Here is a 23,402-nt window from a genome sequence, read left to right as displayed (position 1 = left end):
TAAACAAAATATATATTTATATATAAAAAAGAAATTCAACACAGTTTATTCTTCACAAATTCTATCATATCTATTACTTCCACCAAGAAAATTTGCCATTCTATTATTTGATTGTTGGTTTCCAATATTATTTTCTTTTAATACCAACAATTGACTAGATACACCATTTGATTTTAATGATTCATAATTATTTGAACTATTACCAAAATTTACCAAAGATCCTTTTTTTTAAAATTTAAAAAAAAAAAATAAAAAAAAAAAAATAATAAAAATTAGTTTTAACCAAATATATATTTTTTAATTTTTTTTAATTAATACTTACTAAAAATCATTTTTTAAAATATTTATAATTATATATTTGTTTATTTATTCTTTTTTTAAAAAAAAAAAATGATTACTATTTTTTAATTTAAAGCTTTTTTTTTTTTTTTTTTTTTTTATTTATTTATTTATTATTTTATTTTTATTTTGACTTTATTAAATAATCAATCGGATTTTTTATAATTTTAATTATTTGAAATAAAAAATTGAATCAAACCAAAAAAAATAAAAAATTATTAATAGTTATTATAATTTTGAATTGGTAAAAAGTTGATTATTTGAATCCATAGTTGGTAAAAATTCAAAATCAATGTAATTTAAATAAAATAATAAAAAAAAAATCATAATACACACTCAATTACATTCAATGGTGGTAATTTTTATAAATTATTATTATTATTAAAATTTTGATTAGTTCAAACCCACTCAAATATACTTTTATCCTCATGTTTAAACATCAAACAAAATAAAAAATATAAAATAAAAATAAAATTAATATTAATAATAAAAAAAATAAAAAATTCCCTCCCCCTCTCTCCCCCCTCACCATTTTTTTTGTGTGTGTGTTTTTCAAAATAAATAAAAAATTATTTTTTATTTTTATTATTATTATTATAATAATAATAATAACAATTATTAAAATAATATTAATTAATTTTTAAAATACAATAATTAAAATTATAAAGTGATATTAAAAAAAAAATACGTATATATGACATTTTGTACATATTTGTATTATTTTTTATTTTTATTTTTATTTTTATTTTTTTTTATTTATTTTAATAATTTAAATGACATTAATAGTGATGATGATGATGATGATGATGATGATGATGATGATGATGATGATGATGATGATGATGATGATGATGATGATGATGATGATGATGATGATTATGGCAACCATAACCGTATTATTATTGATTTTGATTTTGATTTTAATTTTAATTTTAATTTTGATGATTAAATTAATAATAATAAATTATTAATCAGTTTTTAAATTTTGATATTTTTTAAACCAACGTTTAATTGAACAAAAGATTAAAAAGGAAACATAAATACAACTAAAGTATAAAAGGTAACCTCTATCGACTCTAATTTCTTTTGATAATTCTATATCTACATTTGGTTCAACCTCTAATGGTATTTGATTTGAATTTTTTGAAATCCACTTTCCAATTGAAACTAAATCTTTTCTACCCTTATATTTAACCAATGTATCATTAACTCTTATGAATAAAGTTGGTGTTGTTCTTGTATGAAAATGCGATTTTAAAATAACACTATTTTGTGTAGTGTAGTGTGGTTAGTTTTTTATTAATTTTTTTTTTTTTTTTTTTTTTTCTTATAAAAATAATAAGACTATAAATAATAAGAAAAAAAAAAAAAACATACGTAAATCCTCTTGATTGAAAAAATATAATATTTGGATAAGTTCTTGATAATGTCTCTATAATTGGTAATAGTCTTTGACTAAATGGACAATCCATGTGATAAAGCTAAAAATAGAAATAATATAAAATTATTAGATATTATTAATATTTAATTTTTAATTTTTTATTTATGATTATTATTATTATTATTAATAATAATAATAATATTTAATATTTTTTTTTACATACAAATAAAATGTAAGTTGTATTTGAGTTTAATATATTTGTATAATAATCTTCAGTTAAATTGTATTCTCTAAAAATTTTTAAATTTTTCTCTTTTATTTCTTTTTCTTTTTCTTTTTCTTTTTCTTTTTCTTTTTCTTTTTCTTTTTCTTTTTCTTCACTTGTTAATTTATTATTGTCAATACCATTATTAATGATATTTTCATCATAAATAATATTATTATTATTATTATTATTATTATTATTATTATTATTATTATTATTAAAATCATTTGAAGATGAAACAGTTATATCCCTTGATCTATTATTTAACATATTAAATAAATGATCACTTGTAATTTCGTGATAATTTGTAGAGTATTGAATTCTAAGGGCATTGTAATCCCTTGGATCTGATACATTTGAATTTATATGACTAAATTTACCCTTATTTAATGGTACTGCTTCAACATGTACAAATTGTACAAGATATTCACTTGTTAATAAGAAAAATATTAAAAATATCGCTACATATCTTAATGTGGTTATTAATGGATGTCTTTTCTTCTTTAATATAATTGGTTTTGAGATTTTATTATTATTTTTATTATCATCATCAATATCATTATAATTTTCTTTTGAATTTATATCATATTCACTTTTATTATCTATATTATTACTACTACTATTATTATTATTATTATTATTATTATTCCTTTTTTTTATCTTATCTGTACATTCAATCATTCTACCACTTTTGTTGGATTTTTTTTTTCAAAAACAAAAATGAATTTTTTTTTTTTTTTTTTATTTATTTTTTTTTTTTTTTTTTTTTAAATGCTATTTTCATTTTTTTTTTTTTTCATTTTTTTTTAAGTGTATTAATGGATGGACGAAAACAAATATAAAAGCGATAGAAAAAAGGGTAAAAACATAATTGTCTTATTTATTATAACAAAATTTAATATTTTTATTTATTATAATAAAATTTTGGGAAAAAAAAAAATAAACAAATTTGGAATTCCTGTTCAAAATCTATCATTGTTTTTTGTGGACTTTTAACAGAAGGCTAGAAATACAAAGAACCACATCTAGAACATAGGGATTTTCTTGACAAAAGTGTAAAATTGGGTAAATTTAAAGAGACTTGGGCTTGTTTATGAAAAGAAACGAATTCGTCTGCAGCAAATGTGCTATGGCCATAGGAAAAGAAATGCAGATATAATAAAGAGACAAAGAATACATCAAAATTACAGAAATTAAAAAAACCATTCAATTAGCAGTGAGTAGCGTTATGGTAATTGAGTGGTTTTTTAAATTTCTGTAATTTAGATGTGCTCTTTTTCTCATGCTTCTTGTTTCCAAGGAATACAAATTCTGGTGAATCCATTATCTCCATATTGAAGCTAATGGGCAGTGAGTAGCAAACCAGTAGTATTGACTGGTTTTTTCAAATTATAAAAAAAAAAAAAAATAATAAATTTAACTTTTTTTGGAAAAAAGTTGCCAAAGCCGTGAATCGAACACGGGATCCTTCTTCGCTGTATAATTTTATACGAGAGAAATGTCTTACCACTAGACTACTATGGCTCTAATTTGTAAAAATTTTCATTTTTTATGCTTGTTTTGTAATTTAAGAGATCGAAAAAAAACAAACAACAACAACAATCTCTTTTTTTGATTATTTCATTTTTCATATAAAAAAGACTTAAAAAACAAATAAATAAATAAATAAACTATCTTAAAAAGCCATCTTTTTACTTTATTGTAATTTATTATTTGTTTCGTTTTGAGAATTTTGCGTAGCAAAATTTTCAAAAAAAAGCAAAAAATAATCAGATCGAAAAAAAACAAACAACAACAACAATCTCTTTTTTTGATTATTTCATTTTTCATATAAAAAAGACTTAAAAAAAAAAAAAAAAAAAAAAAAAAAAAAAAAAAAAAAACATGGGAACCAAGTTAATCAGAAAATTTCCAGATTTTTAACTTTTTAAAGAAAAATATAAAAAATAGAAAGAAAATAAAATGAAAATCACAAACAACACCACAAATATTAAGCAACACAAATGCCTACAAAAAATAAGCGAAATTGTGGATAAAACTCAATTAAAAAAAAAACAATTCAAATACGTCATAAACATCAATCACGAACCAGACGATAAAATAAAAAAAGATTTAGAAAAAAGTTTGGACAAAAAAGATGTTTTAATCAAAAGTAATAATACATTCAAAATTCTCACAGACAGTATTAGTACAGTAATCTATTTTGTAAATATGTTCGATGCAGAATTAAAAGGACAATTTATAACCACTCTAAGACCAAAAAATATGTATACGGATTTCGATTGGTATAAATCACTCACAGAAATAGAATGGGTAATAGAAAATGAAGGATGTAAACTAATTAAATCTGAAATTAAAGGCGAAACTCTAATTATCAAAACAGTGAAAAGAGTCGTAGAAGAATATGACACTATCATTGAACTAGACAATCTAACATTAATTGGTCACTCCAACAAAGGATGGAGAGATCAAACCTCATTACCAGAAAATCAAGAAGAAAACAAAAATAAAAAACAATCAGATGAACAACAACCAAAATCTACATCAGAACAAATACCAAAACAAGGAAAAAGAACAATCATTATCCCACCAATCACCTCCTCATCTAATGATAAAACATTTATGGCCCTAGATGATACAGCTCAAAAGGTAATAGATGCATCACTAGAAAACGTAGATGAACTAACAAGAATAGAGAATGAGATCAATACCCAATCGATAAAAAATCAAGAAATTAAAACAAAATCAGAAAAACCTATTGAACCACCATCTCCATACAATACACCAATAAAACAACACGGCGAAACAAAGAGACTAACAACGGAAGAAAAACTTAGAGAGGTAAATGATATCTTCGACTTCACCAGCCCAAACACTGATGCAATAAGAAAAATAGAATTCCCACTTTCAATCCCTTCAAATCAATGGTTCTTCTCCTCTCCAATAAAACATATCATGAGTTTCAGCCCAACCTATGGTACACCATCGAAAATTATCGATTCACCAAGTAAATTGTTAAACACACCAAAAAACAAACAACAAGACAAAACAAACAGGACCAACAAAACACCAGTCAAACCAAAATTGGGTGAATATGGACAAAAAAGCATAAAAACAAAAATGGATGAAGATATAGACAACTTCAACAAGGAAATTCTAAAACAAATCAGTAAATCAAAAAACCCCACAAACACACAAGACCAACAACACAACGAACAAAGTAAAGATCAGTTAGAAGACAAAATAAACCAGAAACTTCAAAAGGTAGATAAAAATCTACCCCAAATAAAACTATAAAGAAAAACACAATAAGAATAGGTGTTTGGAACGTCCAAGGATCCAACACCATCCAATCTGCCAGCATAATAAACACCGTATTAGACAACAACAAGCTGGACGCAGCACTTCTAACTGAAACAAATATAAAAACAAATAAAATTTACTCAATAAATCAACAATATAAAAACAAAATAACACACCACGCACCAATTGATAAAACAGGACAAGGGGTGTCACAAATCATCATCAACACCCAAATAAAAACAACAACAAAAACAATAAACGAAAGAATTATATCTTCCGAATGGATGATTGCAAAAACACAGATCAAATGCACAACCATTTATGCCCCAGCAAAGTCAAACGAAAGACATGAATGGTATAAGGAAAATCTCACAGAAGAAATACTACACAGCGATATTATAACCGGAGACTTCAATGTAGACTGTTCAGTGGATAATAACCTTAACAAATATATTAAAACAATCTTCGACGAATTCGAATTTACAGAAATTAAGAATGGAATCACATTTCCAAGAAACAAATCAACCATCGATAGGGTCTTTGTCTCAAAGAAGATACTCCATCTAAACCCAATAGTTACTACTAAGGAAATCAAATTAAAATCTGATCACAACATGGTAATCATTGAATTAAAAATACCAGAATACGAGCAACAAAAGAAAGGAGAAAGACTATGGAGACAAAACCTAGAAACTCTCAAAATGAATTCAACCAGCCTCAAAATTAATAAAACAATTAAATACTACAATAAAAAATTCGAAGAGAACACCAGCAAATGGTACAAATTAAACATTTGCGAACAATGGTTGAAACTAAAAGATGAAATAAAGAAACTGTCAATTAATATAGAAATTAGAGAAAGCAATAAAACCAAAAACAAACTAAAAGAACTCGCAGAAAAACTCGAAACAGCCAAAGATTCAAGAGCAATCTTCCTTAAAGAAGAGATCAACAATATTCTAAAGGAACAAGTAAGAATAAAACAAGCAAACCAAACCAACACCCACATCAACAACAAAGAAACACCATCAAAATACTTAACCAGAAGGTTAAAAGTCCAAAGAAAGACAAATGAAATCCCTCAAATTCTAGATCCAAGCAACAATTGTTTGGTAACAAAACACGAGGATATCCTCGAAGTAGCAAGAAGATATTACGAGAACCTGTACCAGAAGAGAGAATGCAACGAAGACACTCACCACGAACTCCTAAAAACATTCAATAAAAGGATTGATCAAAAGATATTGGACGAAATTAATCAACCAATAGAAGGATATGAAATCAGACTAGGCATTGAAAAAATACAAGAAGGAAAAGCACCTGGTAAAGATGGACTCCTTCCAACATTTTACAAAAACCACATTAATGAAATTCTACCAATAATATCAAAACTATACAATCACTTCTGGAACACAACAATCCCAAAGGACTTCAAACAAGGGATATTGATTACTATATATAAAAACAAAGGAGACCCAAACAACCTGGATAATTATAGACCAATAACACTTCTAAATGTCGATTACAAAATCTATTCGAAAATAATCAACAATAGGATCCTGAAGTTCTTAAACAAAATAATCTCACCATTCCAAACTGGATTCGTACCAAGAAGACTACTGCACGATAACATCATCACCTTAAACTCAACAATAGAAATAATAAAACGAGAGATTAACACAAAAGAGGATATGGAACCAATCATAACATTTTATGATTTTGAAAAAGCATTCGATTCAATCTCACATAACGCCATTCTACGTACTCTTGCACATCTAAAACTACCACTCAAAATGGTCCTCACAATAATGAACTTACTCAATGAATCAGAAACATCAGTGTACATCAATAACTCATTATCTAAAAGCTTTACATCAAAAAGAGGAACCAAACAAGGTGATCCTATCTCTCCCACTATCTTCGCATTAGTGGTTGAATGCATGGCAACTACTATAATAAATGACCGCTGCATCAATGGTGTAACCAAAGAAACCATTAAAATACTACAGTTCGCCGATGATACAGCAACAATAGCATACAACTTTATGGACCATTTCCTCATGAATGAATGGATCAAGAAGTTTTGCCAAGCAACCAGCGCAAAAATAAACCAAACCAAATGCTCGTGTATCACTTTCAAATGGAACACCAGAACGCTATACACCGTCATAAAATCAAACGAAAGGTACCTCGGCTTTGACTTCAACAATAAGGGTATCAAATCCAAAATCAATACAATCTCAGACAACATCAGAGCTAAACTAGTAACATGGAACTCAACTTCATCAACCTATATGGGCAGACTCATAATGGCAAAAACATATGCACTATCTCAGTTAACGTTCCACACTTACATCAACACCACACCACAACACAATAGTATTGAAAATAACATCGTAAAATTCGTTTTCAACACAAAATCTAAAAACTCTCTTTCACTACAAAGAAGACAAAACAACTATATCAATGGTGGCCTAAACTTATGGAACCTGAAGACAAGAGAACTAGCACAGAAAGCATGGTTATTCGAAAGATACCTCCACCAAAGAGTAAGTAACACTCCTAGTTCATATATAAAACTGTGGGAAGAGGAACTCAAAAACAACAACAACAACAAAACAACAACAAAACAAAATCAACTACAACTACACTGGCAATGCAAGCAAGCATGGACCCAATTAAAAACTCCACAAAATAAACAAACACACTACGAACACCTCCCAAAATTAAAAAAAATATACGAAGATATGATGACAACTCAATCTCCTGAACACAACAAATTCATACCAACTCCTGGCCAAAAAGAAATAATGACCAAAATTAATAGCAAACACCTTCCATTTAAAGAAATCAAAAAAATAATAAACATGAAAGGTAGAGATCTATTATGGAGATACACACTGAAAGCACTACCAAAAATATACAACATGCCATGCCAACAGTGTGGGGAAGATGAGACCTCAGAACATATATTCTTCAACTGCAAAGCCCACATCAAAAACACACAAGAAATCTTCAACTACACCCTAACTAAGTGTGGACACACCACTCACACCTGGAATGTGAAGATTTTAAACCATCTACAAATTGCACTAGTAGCCAATTTAATAGCTATTATATTCGATAAAATCTGGCACAAAAGAAATAAACTCATTCACGATGAAAAAGAAATAATAATTCACAGACAACAAGTCATACGTGAACTAATTAAAACACAAAGAGCTGCATGGGACAGGACACAAGCGGTTATAAACAAAACATTAAGAATCAAATCAAAGCAACGGCCAGAAGAACAAAATAAATTAGACTCACTAATCTCGCTAAAGCTATTACAATTTAGCAGACAATGGAACTCACCTCTTCACGCAATAGAACTTCCTAAACATCTCAAAAAATACAATAATTCACTCAGTACTTTCTATAAATAAATAAAAAAAAAAAAAAAAAAAAAAAAAAAAAAAAAAAAAAAAAAAAAAAAAAAAACCTGGGAACCCAAGTTAATCAGAAAATTTCCAGATTTTTAACTTTTTAAAGAAAAATATAAAAAATAGAAAGAAAATAAAATGAAAATCACAAACAACACCACAAATATTAAGCAACACAAATGCCTACAAAAAATAAGCGAAATTGTGGATAAAACTCAATTAAAAAAAAAACAATTCAAATACGTCATAAACATCAATCACGAACCAGACGATAAAATAAAAAAAGATTTAGAAAAAAGTTTGGACAAAAAAGATGTTTTAATCAAAAGTAATAATACAATTCAAAATTCGAAACAAAAAAAAAAAAAAAAAAAAAAAGTAAACTAACCCCTCTTTTAGAGACCCTGTAAAAAAAAAAAAAAAAAATAAAATAAAATGAGATCTAGCATCTCAAGGAGAAGCAAATAATAATTGCGTTATCCAATTCAAAAAAAAAGTTTTGTAATTAAAATAAAAAAAAAAAAAAAAAAAAAAAAAGTAAACTAACCCCTCTTTTAGAGACCCTGTAAAAAACTACAAATAAAATGAGATCTAGCATCTCAAGGAGAAGCAACTAATAATTGCGTTATCCAATTCAAAAAAAAAAAAAAAAAAAAAAAAAAAAAAGTTTTGTAATTAAAGTCAAGGAGCAACAAAAAAAAAAAATAAAAAACCATAACTAATAATTGCGTTATCCAATCCAAAATAAGTTTGTAATTAAAATTTAAATTAATTGGGTTATCCAATTCAAAAAAAAAAGTTTTGTAATAAAAATAATTGCGTTGTACGATTAAAAAAAAAAAAGTTTTGTAATTAAAAAAATGAGATCTTGCATCACAAGGAGACGTTATCCATTTCAAAAAAAAAAAAAACAAAACAAAAAAAATGTTTTGTAATTAATCATTCTTCCCTGTATAATTTTATAAGAGAGAAACGTCTTATCACTAGACTACTATGGCTCGAATTTGTAAAAATTTTCATTTTTTTTGTAATTAATTATTCACAATAAATTTATACGAGAAAAATATATTCCCACTATACTACTATGGCTGAATTCATTTTATTTTTATTTGCCACAATATTTTCACACATAAAAATCAACTTCTTATAACTATTGGTCCCATTTAATAGTGTTTTATAAAATATTAACTTGGTATTTATTTCCTTTGAAAATATTTGAGATTTTTTATTTCATCCTGGCTATTACACTTTCTTTTTTTTTAAAAAAAAAAAAAAAAAAAAAAAAAAAAAAAAAAAAAAAAAAAAAAAATCCTGCCAATTTAATAACAACTTTAGATGATAAAACTATTTATTTTTAATAATTTACCTGCTGGTTATATTTGTAATAGAAAGGCTGAAATATGTGTATTATTAAAATATCAATAACCACAGATGGTATATCAAATATTAGAGGAGAAGTTATATTACCAAAATTAAAAAAAAAAAAATGAAAAAAAAAAAAGAAAAAGAAAAAGAAAAACAAAAATCTATAAACTATTACATCTGTAAATTTATTTCATTTTATTTTATTTTATTTTATTTTATTTTATTTTATTTTTATTTTTTTTTTTTTCAATTTGAGCAGGATTTTTAAATAATTTGCATGTTGATGGATGATTTATGGGGAGATTTATAGTATAAAAAAAATTTAAAATTTTTATTAGATTTATCTTATAGTTTCCAATTTAGAAATTTGATTGATAAAAAAAAAGGAAAAAAAAAAAAAAATTTACGTTCCTTTTTAGGAAAATTAGCACCTAAAAAAAGGGTGTCAGAATAAAAGTGATTTTTTTTTTTTTTTTTTTTTAAATTAGTCTAACACCTAAAAAGGTCCATAAAAGTGATTTTTTTTTTTTTTAATAGTTTTTTTTCAATACACTTTAGTATATAACACTATTCAAATAAATAAAATATGTAGGTTTTTTTTTTTAGTTTCCAGACTTTTTTTTTTTTTTTTTTATTTATATAAACAAAGATTGTAATCTATAAAATTATTAATTTTATAATTTAATATAATTATTTTTTTTCCTTTAAGACAAATTATTTTATCATGTCTTTATTACAAAAAAAAAAAATTACTTTTCAAAATCAAATTATAATTCACCACCTAAATCTGTCTTCTCTTCGGGACGAGAAAATGTTTATTTACCAGAAGAATATAAAAAGAAAATAGAAAAAGAAAACCAAGAGAATCTAGAGATTCTAGAGAATAGTATGAAAGATGCTAGTACTTCTATTTATTTTAATTAAAAGACCACGTCTAGATATTTTTAATAGTTGTAGTACTTTTAATAATATAGGTCATAGTAAGACAACTTCTTTACCATTTTCTTCTTCTTCACCACAATCATCATCATCATCTTCATCATCTTCATCGTCTTCAAACTCTTCATTATCATGTTCTTTAATATTTTCATCTACCCTTTCATTAATAAAAAGTGAATTAATTAAAGATGACACAATCAAATATAGTGAATCTGATTCAAAATCTGATTCAGAATTTGATTCAGAATCTAATTCAGATTTTGATTCTGAATCTGAATCTGAATATGAATATGAATATGAATATGAATCTAAGTCTAATTCAGAACAGCCAATTATAAACAATTATTTAGAGTAATTAAAATTTTATATATCTATAAATTTTTTTTTTTTTATAGTCATACTTATGTATACTTTTTTCTTTGTATTTTATTTTTTAAAATTAAGTATTAAAGATTTACAATTTTGCTATTGTTGTAAAAGCTATTCATTATCTTCATCATTTTATAAAGGAAATGTTGAAATTTGTATAAGAATATCAGTTAAAAAGATCAAGAACTAATAAGAATAGGTAAAACAAAGAGAATAGTTAATGGTCATGGTAATAAAGTTTTTTGTATGGTTTGTGAGGATCGTTCTTTTTATATCACACATATTAATAGTAAGCATAATGGCGTTGATATTAATCAAGTAATTATTGATCATCATTTAAAATATGATCATCTTATCTTGGAAAGGAAAATATTGAAAATGAGGATGATTTAATTCTTCCATTTTCGAAATCATTCAATGCACAAGATATTTTTTTAAATCCCTAATCTAATGATAAAACTTTTTTTCAATGTAATGAATGTAAAGAATTTCAACCATTATCAAATTTTAGAAAACATACTATTTTTCATTGTAAAATGTTCTTGTAAGTCTTGTTTTTATTTTCTTATATTTAATATTATAAATATATTAGTTATTATTATTATTATTATTATTATTATTATTATTATTATTATTATTATTATTATTATTATTATTATTATTATTATTATTATTATTATTATTATTATTATTATTATTATTATTAATATTATTATTATTATTATTATTATTATTATTATTATATTTGTTACAATTATTATTTTTAAAATTTTTTAATGGTTACAACAATATTAATTTTTTTTATTCATAATAAATATCACATTATTTTTTTTCATACACTTTCAGATTTAAAAAAGGTACACTTTATACTGAGAAAATTTCAAATGGAGCACGTGATAGAACAAAAAAACATTTAGAACAAGGTAGAAAAGGTACTTTTAATTTAAATAGACAAGCTTTAGATAAGTTATGTGAAAATTATGAAAATAGATACGCAATTACCAGTGTCAAATTCGTAAAAAGATCTGATGAGCCAAACTCACTCTCTCCAAAAAAGGATAGATAATAGTATCACCTATGATACTAAGTTCACTGATAAAAATGGAAAAGAGTTTTGTAATGTTGAACCAATAGTAAGGATAATGCAAAGTTCTGAAAATTAGAAAAGATCAAAAGGGCTCTCTGTAAAAACAAGAAGAGAACAAGATCTTAAAAGTGATGTCATTTATTATGAAGGTTTTACTGAATATGTTAAATCTTCATTGTATAGACTTCTAAGAAATTCATACTCAAAAACTTCAAAAAGAAATAAAAGAAAAAGGTAATTAATGGAAAAGTAGAAAAACAAGATCTTAATATTACTATAGAAGATTTAATGGATTTGTATGAGGAACAAAAAGGTAAATGTACAGATGTAATGTTACATTCCCAAAACTTGTTATCTATGACCCATTGTTAACAAATATAAATGATTTATCCTTTAAAATTTTATTTTTTGTTTTTAATAATTTTTAATAAAATAATCTAATTTTTTTTTAAAACAAATATAAAAAAATATATATTTACCATTAAATGACAACCTTTAATTCCATATTTTGAAGAAACTAAATAAATATAAGAACTATCATATAATTCGAGTTTATGAAAAAAATTTTCTTTAAATTCATGAAAAAATTAAATACTAAATTTATAAATATCTAAATTTTTTCCACCCAGTCGGACTTTAAAATATTATAAAATCACTTAAAATTTAAAGAAATTTTCGTATTTTTACTATTTTTTTTTTTTTTTTTTTTTTTTTTTTTTAAAAGACAAAAACAGTAAATCAATAAAATTAAAAATAATTTTTTATATAAAAAAAAAATTATAATAAACATAATTATTATAATTTTTAAAGTAAAATATACATAAAAAAAAAAAAAAAAAAAAAAAAAAAAAAAAATTTAGATATATAATTATTTACTTGTTGATGAAATCATATTTAATCAGGAGTTTAAATATATAAAATAACTCACAAGTTTCAATAAATTTTTTAACCAATATGTATAAATAACAATCAACATCATAAAATCACAAGTTCAAATCACATTCAAATCACACAAACACACAAGTAAAAAATATTTTATTACTAAAATAAAAAATAATATTTTCACCCCCACTTTTAATAATAATAATAGATCAAAACAACAAAATTATTTTTTATAAAAAAAAAAAAAATGATTAGGGTTATTTGGTGGTTTGTTTAGTTCATTTTTTTTATTATTTTGAAGGTAGTTAAGATTTACACTAAATAGGTGCACCAAAAAAATTAGTTAGAATAACCAAATTTGAAATTTTATTTGTTTTTTAAATGAAAATTATTTTTTTTAAATTATTATTATATATATATATATTTTTTTTTTTTTTTTTTTTTTTAATTATTATTTTTTTTTCTGCTATTTAAACAATTTAATTTATTTATTTTTATTATAATAAAATAATTAAAAAGAATTAAAAATAATAATTATTATACAAATATTTTTTTTTTATTAAAAATTAAAAATAAAAAATAAAAAAGTTAAAGATATGTCAATTTTAAGTAAGTGTTTAATTAATTAATCTATTATCTTTTAAATTTAATATTAATATTTTATAATTTTTTTTTTTTTTTATAATAATAATTAATTAATAGGTTCAATTACTTCAATAATTAATATGAAACAAAATAATACATCAAATAAACAATTAATAAGTAATTCAAATTTTCCGCAACAAAAACAACAATCCAATAATTTAATAAGTGCAAACCTTGGTGAAAAATATACAAAATGCAAATATTGTCATAGAATTTTATAAAATTATTAATTTAATCCAGTGTATATATAAAAAAAAAATATAAAAAAAAAAAAAAAAGAATGTACTTTTATAATTGTAAATAATAAATAAAAAAAAAAAAATAAAAAAATTAGTTTTTAAAAATAAAAATTTTATCAATTTAATTATTTTTGTTATTATTTATTAATTTGTTTTGTTATTTAAATGTTGACCTATTCATCATCATTATTATTATTATTTTTATTATTTTTATTATCATGGGCAGTTGTTGTTGATGTAGTTGTTTCATTTTCACTGTCCATTGTAAATAATAATTCTCTTCCACTATTACTTTCATTTTGAGTTTGATTATCATCATAGTAATCCTCATCATCTTTATTGAAACTAAAATGTCTATTATTAAATGTTTCCAATTGAATTGAGTTTCTATTATTACCATCACCACCAATATTCTTATCATCATTATCACATTTAAAGCTTGAAGAAATTGAAGATTTCATACGAGGTGAAAGACCTTTTTTATTTGAAAAGAAATTTAATAAGAAATTATCCAAATAAATTAAATATTTAAAAACTCTATATAAAGCACCAGATCTTTGTTTAAAATTTTTTAATAATTTATTACTATCACTACCACCACTACTATCATCAACACTACTATCATCATTATCTTGACTATCTTTATTAATTGTTGATGAAACATCAGTTTTAATTTTCAATAACTTTAATATTGGATAAGTTAAAGAACCAAAAATAAATAATGTTGAATAAACAATCATTAAAATATCAGTTTTTAATAAATTTGCTGATTCAATTGATGAAACATTTTCTTGAATTTCACTTTCTTCCATTAATGAAAATGAAATTGCACCTCTTAATCCTGATACCCAAATTACAATTTGAATTCCTATTGATACCATATTACCACCACCACCACCATTATTATTATTTTTATTATTATTTAATTTATTTTTATTATTTAATTTATTAATTATAAAAAATGTTGGAAATATTGAAATTGCTCTTGAAATTAATAATAATAAAAAAGTCCAAACTAATAATTTAATATTAAATTGAAAATTAAAATTTGGTAAAACTAAACCAATATAAATGAAAACAATTGTTTCACCAATAAATGCAATCATTCTAAATAATTGTGAAATTGATTGTTTAGTTTCATCTGATAATGATTTATATAAATAATGACTTGATGTTATACCACAAAAGAATGATGATAATATTCCTGATAAATAAATTGAATCTGCAATTATATATGATGAATATGATATAATTATTATAAATATAATTTCAAATAATCTAAATGTTGATGATGTTGCATCTGTTGTTGTTGTATTTGTTGTATTTGTTGTTGTTGTGAATTTAATTGTTGTAAATTTTAATAATAATGTTAAAATGATTGATATTAATACACCAATTATGACACTACCAATTGAAATACCGAAAAACAATAAAACTGGTTTCCAAAGTTCTTTAATATTATCATATTGTAATACTGAATCATATAATATAACTGATACTGCATCATTTAGTATACTCTCACCTAATACAATTAAAAATAATGTTGGATCTACATCTAAAACTTTGAAAATACCTAATGTTGCAACTGGATCTGTAGCTGATGATATCGAAGATACTAATAAACTTTCAAATAATGTTATCTTTGGTGAAACTCCCCAAATACCTAATAAATATAATCCAAATCCTGTTAATAAAAATGCTATAAGTGTACCAATAGTTGCTAATACTAAAATTGATTTTATATTTCTAAAGAATTCTTTCTAAAATAATAATAATAATAATAATAATAATAATAATAATAATAATAATAATAATAATAATAATAATAATAATAATAATAATAATAATAATAATAATAAAGGTGTTAATTACCATTGTTATTATTATTATTATTATTTTTATTATTATTATTATCATACTATTATTATTAATAGACTTACTTTATTTAAAGTTAAACCAGTTTCAAATATGATTAATGGTAAAATGAATAAAAAGAATTCATTTGGATTATATGATGCTAAATGTTTAAATGTATCAACATTTGAATATTTGATGATTATACCAATGATTATACCATATACTACTACTGCTAATGATTCTGGTATATAATGAATATTTATTCTAGTGAGAACATAGATTACTAACATTGAAAGTAAAATTAAAAAAAGGAATGATAATATTAATCTACTTGCATTTCTACCACATCCTATATTATCTTTACATTCACCCCCCTCATTTTCATATTCATTCTCTTCTCCTTTTACAATAAATTTATTACTTGTACTACTACTACCTTCATTACTGGTGCTGATGGTTAAACTAGTAGTAGTAGTAGCTTCACTTTTTATTTCTAAAATTTGATTAAAAAGTATTACCAATAAAATTGCTAATGAAAAAAATACTGTTTTCTTTTTCATTATTTTATCTATTTATTTGTTTATTTGTTTATTTTGAATATATTTGTTTGTGTTGAATTTTGTTTGTTTTGAATTTTGTTTGAGTTTATTTATTTATTTAGTTTTTTTAGTTTTCTTTTAAATAAATTTTTAAAAAAAAAAAAGAAAACATAAAATGTTATTCTTTGTTAAGAAATAAAAAGTTGGAGAATTCTAATAATGAGTTGGTGATATTATTATTATTAAAGATTCTATTCATTTATAGAGTATATATATTAATTGGAAAAAGACTTTATTATAAAAATTATTTATAAATTAAATGAATTATCAATTAATTTAAATAATAAGAATAATTATAAAAAAGGTGGATATATATGAAGTGTCAAGTGTCAAACAGAAACAAAAATAAAAATTAAAAAAATTAAAAAAAAAAAAAAAAAAAAAAAAAAAAAAAAAACTTTAGCCAGAAAAAAAAATGAAAAATTATTTTTTTTTATTTTTTCCCTTTCTAAATGCACACTGGTCCTAAATGATTTATTTTATCCATTTTTTTTTTTTTTTTTTTTTTTTTTTTCCTGGAAAGTGAAAATTATTTTTGGGAGGATATTTTAACCCTTTTTTAATTTCAAAAAAAAAAATTAAAAATAGTGATAATAAAATAAAAAAATTAAAAATAGTAATAATAAAATAAAAAAATTAATTTTTTTTTTTTTTTTTTTTTTTTTTTGTAATTAATTAATAAAGTTTTTATTTTTAATTTTATTTTTTTATCTTTTACAAAAAAACAATGGTACATTTAAATATCATCAAAAGTAACACCTTTACTTGTCCAATAAGCTTCATCTTTACCACTCTTCATAGCGGCGAAACGAGCTGCAGCAAAAAGGAAATCACTTAATCTGTTGATAAAAATTCCGACTACTTCAGGAACCAATGAGAACTTAATTAAACCAACAATTTCTCTCTCTGCTCTTCAACAAACTGATCTTGCAACATGTAAATGAGAACTAGCTAAACCTACATTACACTTTAAAAATTATTAATTAAATTTTTGTTAAATTTTTTTTTTTTTTTTTTTTTTTTTTTTTTTTTTTTTTTTTAAAAAAAAAAACCTACAGGGATAATAAAGAATTTTAATGGTGGTAATTGAGAATCAATTGTATCAATCCATCTTTCTAAAGTTTCAACATATTTTCTATCATCTAATTTAGTTTTCTTAATATGTTTTTCTTGTGAATTATCCAATGGAGTTGCAATACAAGCACCAATATCAAGCATAACACCAACTATTCTTTCCAAGTATGGTTCTAATCCATTTTTATCAATTAAACAGTATTCTAATCTAAATTTTATAAAAAAAAAAAAAAAAAAAAAAAAAAAATTTTAAAACCTATCCCTATGAAATAAAATAAGTTGAAAATATACTTACGCAACACCAATACAAGCTGAAAGTTCATCTATTGAACCTAAAGAATGGAAAAAGGTATCATTTTTTGGACGTCTTTCACCATTATACAAGGCTGATGTTCCTTTATCACCTGTTTTTGTGTATAACTTTGATCTGAATTTCTTTTCGTCGTCTGACATTTTTTAATGTTATTTTTTTTAAAATTTTAAATTAATTAAAAATAAATTTGAAATTTAAAAAAAATAAAAAAAATAAAATGAAATTGAAAAATAAAAAAAAAAATAAAAAAAAAAATAAAAAAAAAAAATTAAAAATAAAAAAAATAACATTAAAATAAAAATAAAAAAAATAAAAAAAAATAATTAAAATAAAAATAAAAAAAAAACTGTTTTGGGATGTAAATAATTTTTATTATTAATTTTTTATAATTATTTTTGGTATAGAACAATTTATTTTTAAATTTGTTTTTTTTTATTTTTTTTTATTTTTTTTTTTTTTTTATGATTTTTTTTTTTTTTTTTTTTTTTTTTTCAAAAATTCACTTCATATTCACCCACCAAAAACGATACCCCCAATTTGTATATATAAAAATTAAAAATGTCCAAGACAATGGTATGAATAGCAAAGATTTATTTTACAAACAATCCCTCATTCCTATGATTTAACACATACTAACTAAATTAAAATAATATAAATTTTAACAGATAGAAAAAGTTGATGAAGTTTTAGAAACAGAAGTTTGTGCAGCAGATCAAAAAATGATCAACCTTTTTGGTAGATTAAATAATAGAAAACATGAATTAATGAGAGAAAAGAAAGCAAAACAAGTAAATATAAAAAAAAAAAAAAAAACTATTTTTAAACACATTACTAATACTTAAATTTATAAAAATAATTTAGGAAGATTTAGAAAAAGCAACAGATTCACAAGATGATTTATTTATTGCAGATGATGATTCAAAATTCAAATATTCAATGGGAGAAGCATTTTTAGAAGTTAATAAAGAAGACGCAGAATCATTGATTGAAAAATATATTAACAAACTTGAAGAAGATATTAAAAAGATAGATAGCGACATTAATGATATTAATGAAAAACATAAAGAATTAAAAGTTATACTTTATGCTAAATTTAAAAATTCTATAAATTTAGAAGAATAAATTAAAAAAAAATAAATTAAAAAAAAAAATTAAAAAAAAAAAAAAAAAAAGGAAAAAAGATTATATATATGTATATAAATTTTTATTTTTAATTTTATTTTTATCATTTATTATTATTATTATTATTATTATTATTATTATTATTATTATTATTATTATTATTATTATTATTATTATTATTATTATTATTATTATTATTATTATTATTATTATTATTATTATTATTATTGTATTACTTTTTATTTTATTTTAAATTTTTAAAAATTATTATTATTTATTATTATTAATTATTATTTTGAACCAAGATATTTTTTAGATTCAATACCTAATGGTAAATAATCAAAAGATAATTGATCAAAGAATAAACCAATTTGTAGACAAAGATTTGTATGATCATTTTTAAGATCTTTAATTTGATTTTGAGATAGATCGGATGATTTGAATAGAGGTAACCATTTAGCACGACAAGTTAACAATTGATCCAAAGTATTTACAATGATTGAAGTATTTGATTTAACGGTTGTCCAACCATGAGATTCATTTGGAAGTAAAGTTAAAAAGTTATAGATATGAACTTTAACGACGGTTGAGGATTGAAAAGCTATCTTTGCCAAGGAATCAATTGATTCTAATCTAATTTGCCATGGTGAAAAGATTGAATATTGTTGTAATCTTTGAATGATTGAATTCAAAGACATATTTGAAAGATGTTGTTGTTGATTTGAACCAGAACGTGATTTACATTGTTCGAATCTTGATGGTTGTTCAAAAGTGATTTGATTGGAGTATTCACCAAGGAATTTAATGATATCTTTTTGAATCTCCATAGCAAGCACACGGAAATCTGGATGAACTATACGATCCAATATCTTAAAGATACTAGCCAATAGTTTTTCATTGGCAAATACTTTACCAAATTCAACTATGGTTTTCCAAATTTCACAAACTAAACTAGTATCACATTTCGATGGAATTATATCTATCCAATCATAAACCAACTCTAATATCATTGGTGAAAGTATTGGTGTTGCAATGATTCTCTTATAGAGTTCTAAAAATAATTCTTTAAATAAATGAGTTGGATGATATGGATCACGTAATTGACTTCTAAAAGTTTCTAAATATAATTTTGATTGATCTAAATTTGAAGGACATAACCAAACTAATGCTTTTAATGCTTGAATTCTAATTGAAATACTTGGTGATATATTTAATAAATTTAAAATTAATTGTGTTAAACTTGAAAATGGATGTATAGAATTTGATGATGATGATGTTGTTGATGTTGTTGTTGTTGTTGATTGATCTTTTGTATTATTGCTACTATTATTATTATTTGAAATTGGATTTGGTAAACCAGTAAATGGTGATAAATTATGATGATATGGATAAACTGATTGATGTTGATATTGTTTTTCATCGAATGACCAATCGCCAATGATTGGTTGTTGAGTTGTTGAATCCTTTGGATAAGAATATTTTACATAGGATTGTGATAGAACCGAAATTAATTTACAAGCTAAATGAAGGAATGGATTTGATTGTTGATGTAGTAATTGTTGTTGTTGTTGTTGTACCAATAGTAATTGTTGACTTGACAATGATGAGTTACTAGATGAGCCTGATGATAAGGCTGATGTGGTTATGTTTGAGGAAGATGAGGAGGACGACGATGAGGATGGAACGGATCCACCGACAGTGCCGCTTCCACCTTGATGATAATGATGGAGATGATGGTGACCATGTTGCATCGAGTAGTTGGAATAGGCACCAATGGAATAGGTGTTGAAACCAATTCTCATCTTATTGCAAATGCCCACGATTAGTGAGGTTTGGAATGCCAACGATTCGAAATGGGGCAACTCTGAATCGAATTGGATGGCGTCGATATGGGCAGATTCTAATGTTGGCCAAGAGAATCTCGACAACACATTGATTGCATAGAATGCAACCGATAGATGAGCATCCATTACAGATTGACACAACGATTGAAAGAAATCCTTATTCTCCATGGTGATCACATTACCAATGGGTGATGGAGTCGCTGCTAAATGACCACAAAGCTTTATGAAATTTCTTCTTGCGAATGGGTCCACCAAGTAAACTGCCTCTTTACCTTTATTTGCCTTTAACAATGGTATGAATCTTTTTGTAGTTGCTGCCACAGTCGATGGATTCTCCAATGCATAATTTAGAGTCAATGAAACTGCATGTCTTGCACCTACTGGATCCACACATTTAATACCCTCTACAATTGGCATAAACAATGATGGATTATTCTTATATCTATTTCTACATGCTACAAAACATGAATATTGTAATAATGACCTCTCTCTACCTAAATCTGTTGTTGCTCTTGTAAAAAATCCTTTCTTTTTTTGTGTTTTATCTGGATCTTCACCAACTTTTCTTAAAATACCTGAAATTACATCTAAAATATTTGCTAATAATATTTAATAATAATTAATAATAAATAATAATATTAGTATTTATTATTTTTAATCTATCTATATGAATTATTTAATAATTTTACCATCAATTAAAACATCATTTGGTGCAACAGATGCTGTAGTTTTTAATGATACAACTTTTCTTGAAATATCTTTATGTTGCATCTCTTTATTAAAAATTGTTGTTATATTTTTAATTTCCTAATAGAAAATATATATATATATATATAAATATTAATTATACTTTTTTTTTTAAAAAATAAATATATTAATAATAATAATAATAATACTTACAGTAGAATTATTAATTAAATGTTTAAATTGTGAAATTTCACCTAAAAAATAATATGCTAAACGTAACGTTTTCTTATCATCAGTGATATCAATGATTCTAAGGATAGTTTCTAATAAATCCTTTTCGACTTTATAGTAAGTTAAATGTTGAAGTGATGAATAGATTTTTGAAGAGTTTTTCTTTTCTGCAGATTCTTTTAATTGTTGTTTAACTTGTTCATAGTTTGTATTAATTCGTGATTGTAAATAATGACTTTGACATTTAGTTTCTGCTCCATTAAATATCTCTTGTAATGGTAATGGACTACCAGCACTCAACGAGTTATAACTATTATAACTACCACTCTCTGATAGTTCTGACATTTTTCAATTATTTTTATTTTTTTTATTTATTATATATTGTTACTTTATTTTATTTATTTATTTATTTATTTATTTATTTATTTGTTTGTTTGTTTGTTTTAAATTATTTAATTCTTTAAAATTGTATACAATATATAAATTCAATATATAAAGTGATGGTGGGTGGGTGAGTGATAAAGTAATATATGTATATATAACTTTAAAAAAATATCGCAAAATTTAAAAAGAGAGAGTGTATGTATATATATATATATGTGTGTGTGTGTGTGGTGTGTAATTATACAATTTATGAAAAAAATAAATAAATTAAGAATGAAAAAAATAGTAATAATAATACAAATAGTTTTTAGAAGTACATGTAGAAAAATTGTTTTTTTTTTTTTTTTTTTTGAGTTTTTTTTTTTTTTATGATTTTTTTTTAAAAAAAAAAAATAATATTTTTTAATTTTTATTTTTAATATTTTTTTTTTTTTTTTTTTTTTTTTTTTTTTTTTTTTTATTTTTGTTTGTATTCAAATAAACTTTAGTGATTGATGATCAAATATTTCTATTTTTATAATTTTCACAACGATATTTAGTCGATTTTTTTTTTTTTTTTTTTATTTTTTTTTATTTTTTTTATTTTTGTGAACGTTTGGTGATCTTTTTTTTTTTTTTTTAAAACATTTTTTTTTTTTTATAATTAGATATTTTTTTATAATTTTCACAACAGTATTTAGTCAATTTTTTTTTTTTATTTTATTTTTTTTTTTTTTTATTTTTTTATTTTTTTTTTTTATTTTATTTTATTCTAATAATCCTTCTGTAAAAAATAATGTCACAAAAATTATCATTCTTTCAACAAAATGTAAATTTTAAAAATATTTTATATCTTGTATTTTTTTTTTATTTTAAGGGACTAATATTTTCTTTTTTTTTTTTTTTTAAACTTTCCCATTAAATATTTAAAAAAAAAGACTCGTAATGGTAGTGGTGCCTCCAGAACTTTGGTTATTAAACCACCAACAATTCAACCAAAACCAGAAAATTCAATTTCCAAAACATTTAGCAAATAAATAAAATAAAATAAATAATAAACACCACCAAAAACC

At 22.9% G+C, this 23,402-nt stretch overlaps 13 protein-coding genes and 1 non-coding gene across 14 annotated transcripts; 7 read left to right on the top strand and 7 right to left on the bottom strand.

Annotated features, from left to right (window-relative positions):
• Nucleotides 1-45: 45 nt before the first annotated feature.
• DDB_G0281887 (hypothetical protein) lies at nt 46-332 on the bottom strand (the record flags this gene model as incomplete). Its single annotated transcript, XM_635390.1, has 2 exons — nt 46-221; nt 323-332. 2 exons carry the CDS (start codon nt 330-332, stop codon nt 46-48), a joined length of 186 nt encoding a protein of 61 aa, XP_640482.1.
• Nucleotides 333-1,306: 974 nt separating this feature from the next.
• Nucleotides 1,307-2,666, bottom strand: DDB_G0281945 (hypothetical protein; the record flags this gene model as incomplete). The annotated part of the gene is made up of 3 exons (XM_635389.1): nt 1,307-1,604; nt 1,717-1,820; nt 1,944-2,666. 3 exons carry the CDS (start codon nt 2,664-2,666, stop codon nt 1,307-1,309), a joined length of 1,125 nt encoding a protein of 374 aa, XP_640481.1.
• A 529-nt stretch (nt 2,667-3,195) lies between these two features.
• Nucleotides 3,196-3,318, bottom strand: DDB_G0281885 (hypothetical protein; the record flags this gene model as incomplete). Its single annotated transcript, XM_635388.1, has 1 exon — nt 3,196-3,318. One exon carries the CDS (start codon nt 3,316-3,318, stop codon nt 3,196-3,198), a length of 123 nt encoding a protein of 40 aa, XP_640480.1.
• Nucleotides 3,319-3,423: 105 nt separating this feature from the next.
• Nucleotides 3,424-3,509, bottom strand: tRNA-Thr-CGU-1. Its single transcript has one exon. It is a non-coding gene; the product is annotated as a tRNA-Thr (tRNA).
• Nucleotides 3,510-3,947: 438 nt separating this feature from the next.
• DDB_G0281943 (hypothetical protein) lies at nt 3,948-5,282 on the top strand (the record flags this gene model as incomplete). Its single annotated transcript, XM_635387.2, has 1 exon — nt 3,948-5,282. One exon carries the CDS (start codon nt 3,948-3,950, stop codon nt 5,280-5,282), a length of 1,335 nt encoding a protein of 444 aa, XP_640479.2.
• A 290-nt stretch (nt 5,283-5,572) lies between these two features.
• On the top strand, nt 5,573-8,716 carry DDB_G0281941 (hypothetical protein; the record flags this gene model as incomplete). The annotated part of the gene is made up of 1 exon (XM_635386.2): nt 5,573-8,716. One exon carries the CDS (start codon nt 5,573-5,575, stop codon nt 8,714-8,716), a length of 3,144 nt encoding a protein of 1,047 aa, XP_640478.1.
• Nucleotides 8,717-10,199: 1,483 nt separating this feature from the next.
• On the top strand, nt 10,200-11,547 carry DDB_G0281883 (hypothetical protein; the record flags this gene model as incomplete). The annotated part of the gene is made up of 6 exons (XM_635385.1): nt 10,200-10,257; nt 10,616-10,666; nt 10,788-10,979; nt 11,053-11,368; nt 11,413-11,422; nt 11,470-11,547. 6 exons carry the CDS (start codon nt 10,200-10,202, stop codon nt 11,545-11,547), a joined length of 705 nt encoding a protein of 234 aa, XP_640477.1.
• Nucleotides 11,548-11,860: 313 nt separating this feature from the next.
• Nucleotides 11,861-12,452, top strand: DDB_G0281881 (hypothetical protein; the record flags this gene model as incomplete). Its single annotated transcript, XM_635384.1, has 2 exons — nt 11,861-11,930; nt 12,244-12,452. The coding sequence occupies 2 exons, from the start codon at nt 11,861-11,863 to the stop codon at nt 12,450-12,452; spliced, it is 279 nt and encodes a 92-aa protein (XP_640476.1).
• Nucleotides 12,453-13,951: 1,499 nt separating this feature from the next.
• DDB_G0281879 (hypothetical protein) lies at nt 13,952-14,221 on the top strand (the record flags this gene model as incomplete). Its single annotated transcript, XM_635383.1, has 2 exons — nt 13,952-13,964; nt 14,058-14,221. The coding sequence occupies 2 exons, from the start codon at nt 13,952-13,954 to the stop codon at nt 14,219-14,221; spliced, it is 177 nt and encodes a 58-aa protein (XP_640475.1).
• A 191-nt stretch (nt 14,222-14,412) lies between these two features.
• On the bottom strand, nt 14,413-16,656 carry DDB_G0281877 (hypothetical protein; the record flags this gene model as incomplete). Its single annotated transcript, XM_635382.1, has 2 exons — nt 14,413-15,999; nt 16,180-16,656. 2 exons carry the CDS (start codon nt 16,654-16,656, stop codon nt 14,413-14,415), a joined length of 2,064 nt encoding a protein of 687 aa, XP_640474.1.
• Nucleotides 16,657-17,431: 775 nt separating this feature from the next.
• DDB_G0281875 (hypothetical protein) lies at nt 17,432-18,222 on the bottom strand (the record flags this gene model as incomplete). Its single annotated transcript, XM_635381.1, has 4 exons — nt 17,432-17,575; nt 17,618-17,662; nt 17,752-17,977; nt 18,065-18,222. 4 exons carry the CDS (start codon nt 18,220-18,222, stop codon nt 17,432-17,434), a joined length of 573 nt encoding a protein of 190 aa, XP_640473.1.
• Nucleotides 18,223-18,640: 418 nt separating this feature from the next.
• Nucleotides 18,641-19,204, top strand: pfdn4 (prefoldin beta-like domain containing protein; the record flags this gene model as incomplete). Its single annotated transcript, XM_635380.1, has 3 exons — nt 18,641-18,655; nt 18,748-18,870; nt 18,944-19,204. 3 exons carry the CDS (start codon nt 18,641-18,643, stop codon nt 19,202-19,204), a joined length of 399 nt encoding a protein of 132 aa, XP_640472.1.
• Nucleotides 19,205-19,494: 290 nt separating this feature from the next.
• Nucleotides 19,495-22,311, bottom strand: DDB_G0281871 (hypothetical protein; the record flags this gene model as incomplete). Its single annotated transcript, XM_635379.1, has 3 exons — nt 19,495-21,647; nt 21,738-21,855; nt 21,949-22,311. The coding sequence occupies 3 exons, from the start codon at nt 22,309-22,311 to the stop codon at nt 19,495-19,497; spliced, it is 2,634 nt and encodes an 877-aa protein (XP_640471.1).
• An 814-nt stretch (nt 22,312-23,125) lies between these two features.
• DDB_G0281869 (hypothetical protein) lies at nt 23,126-23,366 on the top strand (the record flags this gene model as incomplete). Its single annotated transcript, XM_635378.1, has 2 exons — nt 23,126-23,158; nt 23,268-23,366. The coding sequence occupies 2 exons, from the start codon at nt 23,126-23,128 to the stop codon at nt 23,364-23,366; spliced, it is 132 nt and encodes a 43-aa protein (XP_640470.1).
• Nucleotides 23,367-23,402: the final 36 nt, after the last annotated feature.

The sequence above is a fragment of the Dictyostelium discoideum genome, assembly GCF_000004695.1.
Source record: "Dictyostelium discoideum AX4 chromosome 3 chromosome, whole genome shotgun sequence".
In the NCBI taxonomy this organism is placed as follows: Eukaryota; Evosea; class Eumycetozoa; order Dictyosteliales; family Dictyosteliaceae; genus Dictyostelium; species Dictyostelium discoideum.
This window is presented reverse-complemented; position numbering and strand designations above follow the sequence as displayed.